This window comes from Lolium perenne, chromosome 3 (genome assembly GCF_019359855.2).
Source record: "Lolium perenne isolate Kyuss_39 chromosome 3, Kyuss_2.0, whole genome shotgun sequence".
In the NCBI taxonomy this organism is placed as follows: Eukaryota; Viridiplantae; Streptophyta; class Magnoliopsida; order Poales; family Poaceae; genus Lolium; species Lolium perenne.
The window spans coordinates 29,727,860-29,735,842 of NC_067246.2; the positions used below are offsets into that span (position 1 = coordinate 29,727,860).

Consider the following 7,983-nt stretch of genomic DNA (forward strand, 5'->3'; position numbering starts at 1 on the left):
TCGTCGCCGGTAGCTGGAGGCCTCTGTGCCGACGGCCCCGACATTTGGCCGTCGGCACATAGCCTGGCCGTCGGCACACGTCGGTTCTCCCGTAGTGTATAAGGTGAGTCCCGCTCCGTGCCCGCCCGAGTGACAGAGGACGTCTCCGCTTCTGCGCTCCAATCTCGATTGGTCAAAATGGGAGACGGCCCTCGCTGATCGATCCCCGACGGACGGGCGGACGCTGTGGCAGGCCCCTGGTGCTGCTCGGCAGCTCCTCCAATCAGGTGTAGGGAGGATATTCAGGTGGAGATTGCACAGCTCACGTCGCCTCTTCTCAACGTTTCGTTTCAGGGCCGGTGAGACATTCAGGTGGAGATTGGGAATCCGGCTGTTTTATACGCAAAGTTTCATCCAAGTTGTATCACATCTAGTACATGTGGTAATGCCGTAATGGTTATGTTTCAGGCCTTGTATCACATCTAAATTTAGACAAAGTTGAAACATCCTTTATTGGACAAGGGAGTATGATATATCAAATGTACCAAAATGGCTAAAGGTAACGTGAACATTTTAACTATATATTCGAGTACTTTATTTTTTCTGGTTCGACTATGTTTCACTGAAAAATTAAGTCTGCAGGTTACTGAGCCTTGCGTTTGATGATCTACTTTAGGATTTGAAAATGCAAGACATATTTTTTAGGTAACTTTGTCTTTTATTTCATCATTATTGTAGGAACTTTAGTTTTTAAATACCAATTTAGTTATATTTGTACTTTGCCTTCAAATATGCCATATTATCTATATTAAAAGCTATAAAACGTACTTATATGTAGTAGATTGTTTCTCGAAAATTTGCTGCTAGAGAAAGTGGTGCATGAAGGTGACTTGAGCTCCAGCTCCGCCCCTGGCCGCACCACTATGCCTTCGTCCACCAGTGAGGCCGTAGTGGTCCTTTCGGAAGTCGCCGCAATGCATCGCCTTCGCCTCCCATTATCTCAGCCATTTCTGGTTCATCCTCGATCTTGAATCTAGCAGTTTCGTTGCTCTTCCACATTTTCCAGAGCGTGTGAGGCTGCAAAGTTCTCCCATGACAAATACGGCAAGGGGGAGAAATCATAATCTCGCACACAAAAGCCACTCTATTTGGCCTGATTAACATGGTTATCGCAACATATACCAGTCCAACCATACTCAGCGTATCTTTAGCAGTCACCCCGTAAGCGATCGTGCAACCAATATTAAAGCCTTCCATACATGTTGTCTGCTCCACTTTTTGGCAGGTAAAAAACTCCCAGCATGCATTGCTACTCTGTGTAACCCTATAAAGATCATAAAAACTTTGCAAAGATTTGGCCTTACATGGAAGTCGAAACGCATCAAATTGAGCTTATGATAGGGTTGTCAAATATGTAACAACGACGGCTAACAAAAGTCTGAATTTGACAGACAAAAATGGTCAGATAAATGACTATAGAACCAAATTTGTAGCAGAAGCCAAACATCTTATAGCCCATTCTCTTCCACATGTTTTTTTGTAATTGGACCTGCATTCTTTTTTCGCAGTCCCCACTGCTTTTCCAGTATCCTTTCACTTGCATTTATTTAGAGGTTTCATAACTTGATTATTTGCAGAGGCGAACAACCTGAAGGAGGTGACAACATTCTTTGAAATGGAATGGCAGTGGAAAGGAGAAAGATTGGGAGGGAAGAGATAGGGACGAATGCCAAAGTAGCCTGCCTCGGTTGGTCACCTACTGTTTTAAGTTCAAATTGTAGCTGAATTAACATACTATTAAGTTCAAATTGTAGCTGAATTGCCAAACTAAAAAACACGGGAGCTTTATTGTGTACATTCATATATACTACTCAATTATAAACTGAAAGAAGGGTCTGTTCACAAAATTAAGTTCAGAGTAGAGGCATTACGTGTACTAAATCCATCCTAGTAATATACCAATACAAATAGGAATACTCTCTGTACCTGGTTAAGAAACAGTCTGAACAAAGGTGTTAGTTCCATATTCTAGTGCCCCCTTCACAGAAAATCACCATCTCGCCCACACTAGCTATCTTGGTTCAACGATATCTGAATCTGATAGTTCCCCTTCATCATGGTAACCCCATCCACTACCAGACGCCTCTGGGTGTTGTGTAATCTGCGGATTCTCGCCCCGTGGCGTAGGGACTGTAGGTATGACCGCACTCTCGCAGCTGAGCATCAGAAGAACGTCCCACATGCTTAGCGGGTCTTTTCCATCAGATCCGGTGCACAACAGTGCTACCTGAATGCATCTCATTATCTCAGCCATACGAGGTTCACCATGCAATGCTGGATCTATTAACTGCGCCGTTCTTTCCATTGTCCAAAGTCTCAGAGGCTGCAAAGTGCAAAATATTCAGATGGATTTATCAGTTGCGTATCTATATTTGACACAAACACACACACCTAGTACTCCCTCCTTCCTAATTTAGGATGCATATTAGGTTTGGTCAAAGTCAAACTTTATAAAGTTGATCCAACTATATATAAAAATATATTAACTTTTGTAATACCAAATGCATGTAATATGAAAAAAATACTTACTGAGATCATTCTGTAGATGTTGCTACAATTTTTTATATATTTAATCAAAGTTTATAAAGTTTGGCTTTGACCAAAACTAATATGCATCCTAATTTGGGAGAGAGGGGGTATTGGGCGACTTCATTCAATAGATAGAGGGTATTTATACTGATTTTAGTGGCCAGCTGCTTGGAACTAAATAGCATGATAACCTATTGCATTACCTAGAAAAGAATCTATGTTTGTATTAAAAAAATCTATGATTCTAGGATTATTTGAAGACCCTGTTTTCTTACTGTGGCTGGTATTGAACATTCCTTTTCATATATGATTCTAGGATTAAAAATGATAAAAAGTGCTTAAACCCATTGATTCCCAACAACGAATAAAGACGATGCAACTAATAATATAGCAATATATGAGATATACTGAACAATTTGATAGCAGATTAACATTTTGGTGATGGCATCTGTAGTGTGGTTGCTCATGCCACGTTCCACTAGAGAGTCTGCATGTCCTTATGTCCTATATTAATCAGGTACATATATCATCATTCTGAGTATGTACTTACATCATAGTTCTCGTTATTTTGAAGTTCACGTGTGCTCTGTGCAGTAATGATCTCAAGAAGAGTCATACCAAAGCTAAAGATGTCGCTCCTCACAGAGTAAACTCTGTGATTGTTAGCATCCATATAGCCCCTATATTCAAAACCATTTAGAAAACAGAACATAATACACAAGGTGAAATGAGAAAAGGCTCTCACTCCATTCTAAAATAAATGTCGCAAATTTATCAAGATTCGTATGTATCTAGCACTAAAATATATCTAGATACACGAGAATCTAGACAAATCTGTGACACTTATTTTCGAACGGAGTGAGTATTGCTCAGTGCATTTGATAAGTTCATACATTGTGCCATGTAAACTACCACGGTGTTCATCCGGACGATAATTGTTCGAGCAGGCAAAATCAGTAATCTTAGGAGCCATATTAGAATCTAAGAGAATACTTCGTGGACTTAAATCGCCATGTATAATGTGCATCCCGCAACACTCATGTAGATAAAGAAGACCACGAGCTATCCCTATAATTATTTTGAAGCGCTTAGACCAGTCAAGAAATCTCTTTGTTCCTGTGCCTGCAAATTCTCAGATAATGGCAATCACGGGAGAGAAAAGTAAGTGAAATCAGTACAACAATGAACTACAAAGAGCTTAACAGAAGGCATACCAACACTTATGATGTCAGTCAATCTTCCATTTGCCATGTATTCATAGGCTAGAAGTGCCTCTCCTCTTTCGGTGCAACATCCGACAAGCTTAACTATGTTCATGTGTTGAAGCTTTGCAAGAAACCGAATTTCATCTTTCAATCTGATCAATGGTTCAGAAGTATTTGGATGTGGTTTCCTTTTGATCATGATTTCAAGTCCATTGGGCAACCGTCCCTAAAAGTATCGAAAGTAGATTTAAACTATAGCAAAGCTGTTATGGCTTGACACAGCCAACCAAATATTTTACTGAAATTTTATTCAGTATACTATTTTAAACTATTTCTACCTGGGGGAGACTTTAAGTTATTTTTATGAAAAAAAATCAGTCACTTCTTTACATGTAGATTTCAGTATTTTCAACCCTACCTTATAACTATTTCAGTGTTTATGAAAAAAAAAAGCATTCGCGGCACTCTGCAAACTAGGGCAATGTGGTAGCTCTCGGGCCCTCAATGATCGTCGTGTGTCTAACTAGTGTGGTACTCGGCAAAACCTTTGCCGTGTGTCTAGCCAAGACACTGGGCGAAGACATGTGCAACGTGGGAGCACCAGGCGAGGCTGTCTTTGCCGTGCTTCTAACCAAGACACCCAGCAAAGACATCACACCTCTAACGTCGGCCAAACAGCCATCTCCTTTTCTTGCCTTAGCCGTGTATCCGTGATAATACACTCCGCAAAAAACCTGCGCCAGCGGAATCTTTACTGACTGTAACACATGGAAAAGTATTTTCCATGTGTTTTTCGCCTTCACCGTGTATTTTCGGCACAAGACAAATCCCATTTCCTGTAGTGATAGTATTCTTTTTCAGAACATCTTTAATTGCGCCTCTTTCAAGGATCATACAACATGGTGAGAGAAACATCACAAAACAAAAAATGTGAAATATTGATTGTGTGGCTTCTTTCAATTTTCTTCTCTAAGTTAGCACAATTTTGTTTGGCACGAAGGCTTCGTTATTCTAGTTGTTGTTGTTGTGTGGAATATTTTCTGAAAATGATTATGTGTGCCCTGCCTCTGCATCAACCGATACATATAGCAATTTTATTGCTTCATTACAAAATTTGATTTACAACTCATTAAAATTCATGGATCATGGAGGGTTGATACAAGAATCAACCATCAAAAGATGCTAAATACTCCCTCCGTTCCAAACTAAGGGTCACATCTTTTTTCCAAAATGAGCGAACCTACACACTAAAATGCATATCTAGATCAAATCTAACTGAAGTGGTGACACTTAATTTAGAACAGAGGAAGCACCGTGGAACTCATATGCATAAACATGTTACCTATGATCAAACTGTCAGCCACACTGGCTATGTAGTACTTGAATAGAGTAAGTCAAAAGAAAAACAAAGATTTCTTTGTTTTCTGGAGTTTTTTTAATTATGGAAGCAAGCACACTACGTTACCTTGTAAACATCATCTGATCCCCAACCTTCAATTTTGTATTCAGACGCAAAATTATTTGTTGCTGCGGACAATTGGGTGAAGTGGAAAAATGTGAAGCCTGCCGATAAAAGAAAAGCAATGCACCATGAGTTTCTTTACATAGTTTGAGTATTATGGATTTGGTTGTTGCATGTCCTAACTATACTATGAACTGTCCTAATCTCAAGCATTCACTAATCTTTAGTTAGTGATTAGCTAGTAGTACCTGCTCCGGTCAGTTCAGCAATGAAAGGTGGTGTTTCTACTACTCCCTTCTCCCGTGCAAACGTCGACCACTTTTTCCCCGAAAGAGGCAACTTCAACACAAATCTCCGCTTCTTAGTCGGCAATGAACCATTCTTCTCATTACTACCTGAAGAAAATGTCAATTCCAAAGTATATACGCATAAATATCTGGAAGGAAAATATGTATCTTCTAGAATTTTAAATTTCTAAAAGCAAGATTAATTTCATGTGAAGTCATCAGGCATGCACAGGAATCTTGGAGGAAGTGTGCCATGTGTGCTGGAGTTTTCTCTCTTCCACAACAGTACCAAGGGTGCAACTGAATCTATGTTTCCGCACGTTTTCTCTAGGATCGGGATCTTGTGGTGCTGCCAGGGTCTGATCCTAACTTGCCTTTTTTGCGGTGCGCCAGGGTGTACCAACGAGCGGCTGGGCGCCCCCTAGACGCACCCGAAGATTATACCATCTTCTAAACCCTTCTTCTTGACTGTTTTTCTCAATTAGGCACAAGCACTTCTATATATGGGTACCATAAGGAGCTCTTCTCAGTCTATGGTATTTAATTACACGTAGTGACCTATGGATTGTTACAGTTCTCAAGAGCAACAGTTAAGGGAAAAAATGACATTTGATTTGATATGGTTGTATTTGCAAAAATGGTTCTGCAAGTTGGAACTGTAAAATAAATTGAAAGCAACACATATAGCTAGTTAGACTTCCAATTCAGTAAACCCAACTTCCATATAGAAATACTAGTTAAGCACTAGATCTAGGTTGAAAGAAATACCTGCTTGCTGGTGTTCCTCAACTATAGTGGACTCCGTTCGTGCTTGGGTCATTTCAATTTCAGCAGGCTCAGTTTCAATTTCAACTGGTTCAGTTTCCATTACAGAAGGTGTCCCAACTAGACTCCTGAAAAATATAGATTATCTTGTTGGTGTCGTATCAATTCAATTTTGATTACCTTGTCTAGGGAACAGGGAGGTATGTGTATTCTCTAGAACAACAGACCAACACATATTTCTACTGACCGAGTTTCAGGGTTTTGGCTGCTGGTAGACGATGTCCGCAGCTCTTGTGAATCCTGAAATGACGAAGTAATAAGAATAAATCTAAAGCAAATGGGAAGAGCTAGCCCAAGGATGATGTTTTTCCGGCAAATGCAAACTAAAGTAGATTCTGTGCCACGAAGCAGCAGAGAGCGTACCTGCTGGGATGACGATGACAACTGCACACTCCTGCCAAGTTCTTCGAGGCGGCGGGTTATGTCGGCGTGGCTGATCATAGGGTAGAACCTGAGGTGCTTGGCGATCTTCTTCTTGACGCGCCGGAACTGGTCGCTCTGCTTCCATCCCATGAAGACGCGGTACGCGGCGCTGCAATCCCGGCAGGACTGGACGAGGCTGTCGGCCTCCCTGAGCGTCGTGTCCAGCCCGTTGAGCACGTTCTTGATCTCGTCCTGCCTCATCATCTCCGGCTCTTTCAGCAGCTTCAGCAGGTCCTCCATCATCTGCAGGTCCTGCACCAGCTCCTGGCAGGTCTCTCGGTTGTGCCGAACCGCCTGGGCTGCCTGCAGGATCGTCGAGATGAGCCCCAGCGCGTCCACTCCGGCCAGCTGCGCGACGGAGGCCGCGCAGCCTAAGTTGTCCCACTGCGCCATGGCTAGCTGCACCACCACCTGCGTCTCGATCAAGACAGGGTAATATTCAGTCAGCCTCTAGTCATGGACAGGAAAGGGGAAGTATAAGAGCAATTGGTAACAGAGCAAAACCTGTATGTGGTTTAGGGAGACGCGCCAACGCGTAGAGAAATTAAAGTATTTGTCGGCCAGAAACACCATGGACTTGCTGATGCTAAGTTTCTTTCACATTAGTGGTTGTCTTCAGCCCCAGGGAAATTGCTTGCGTATTGGAAATTTGGAACTGAGACCGAGAGCAACGACGAGCAGTCAGGAAAATAGAGGCAAACCGAAACTACCAGGAACATGGCTCGGAGACGGGTCCTATTGCAGCAATCAGCAGTGGGCAGTGGCTCAGCTAGTCATGTAAAGTGTTCGACTTCAAGACCAGTGGTTAGTTGACTGATCAAGTCATCTTCTACGCGGTATACACTAGCGTAATGGGGTCCGCTGCTTCATCAATCAACTGAAAAACCTTCTCATCCTTCACGTATCACATATAATGTCGACTTGCACATAGGTGTTTGATTTGGCTCGGGGTGGAAAATATAGCCAGTCGTAGCCACAAAACAATCCTCTCTCTACTGGAAAAGACTCGGTAGCGCCCGCGCTTCACGGGGGAGCCTATCTCGCACCCGCTGCGCGTACTCGGGACGCGAGGCCGTAGGGGTGTCTTGATGATTGACTCTACCATCCCTAACTTTGGACACTAAATCCAATCTGACATATCTCAGATAAGATCTTTTAGGATCAATTGGTTAGGCATCCCTCTTCTTTGTTTGCATAAGGCCACTAGCCATCT

At 42.2% G+C, this 7,983-nt stretch overlaps 1 protein-coding gene and 1 long non-coding RNA gene across 4 annotated transcripts; one reads left to right on the plus strand and one right to left on the minus strand.

Moving 5' to 3' along the window:
- The first annotated feature begins 588 nt into the window (after positions 1–588).
- On the plus strand, positions 589–1,834 carry LOC127340874 (uncharacterized). Its single transcript, XR_007874981.1, has 2 exons — positions 589–684; positions 1,617–1,834. It is a non-coding gene; the product is annotated as an uncharacterized lncRNA (long non-coding RNA).
- LOC127340872 (cysteine-rich receptor-like protein kinase 5) lies at positions 1,490–7,468 on the minus strand. Of its 3 annotated transcripts, XR_007874979.2 has the most exons (11): positions 7,275–7,455; positions 6,711–7,181; positions 6,535–6,587; positions 6,291–6,415; positions 5,484–5,630; positions 5,239–5,336; positions 3,783–3,999; positions 3,462–3,690; positions 3,119–3,248; positions 1,966–2,362; positions 1,490–1,627 (listed from the first exon to the last, which is right to left on the minus strand). XR_007874979.2 is itself a non-coding variant. In XM_051366625.2 (10 exons), exons 1-10 carry the CDS (start codon positions 7,341–7,343, stop codon positions 2,051–2,053), a joined length of 1,851 nt encoding a protein of 616 aa, XP_051222585.1. In that variant the 5' UTR covers positions 7,344–7,454; the 3' UTR covers positions 1,912–2,050. The 3 variants fall into 3 exon arrangements, 1 of the variants encoding a protein (XP_051222585.1); XM_051366625.2 differs by lacking the exon at positions 1,490–1,627 and having other exon boundaries at positions 1,912–2,362; positions 7,275–7,454; XR_007874980.2 differs by lacking the exons at positions 1,490–1,627; positions 3,462–3,690 and having other exon boundaries at positions 2,223–2,362; positions 7,275–7,468.
- Between the last annotated feature and the right edge of the window lie 515 nt (positions 7,469–7,983).

What these genes read in the sequence shown, in the direction of transcription:
- LOC127340872 (XM_051366625.2), bottom strand. Translation starts at nt 7,343, where the DNA reads ATGGTGTTTCTGGCCGACAAATACTTTAATTTCTCTACGCGTTGGCGC. An exon ending in GACTGACATCATAAGTGTTG is followed by an intron (nt 3,691 to 3,782) that starts GTATGCCTTCTG and finishes GAGAATTTGCAG; the next exon opens with GCACAGGAACAAAGAGATTT. An exon ending in AAAATAACGAGAACTATGAT is followed by an intron (nt 2,363 to 3,118) that starts GTAAGTACATAC and finishes TGCACTTTGCAG; the next exon opens with CCTCTGAGACTTTGGACAAT.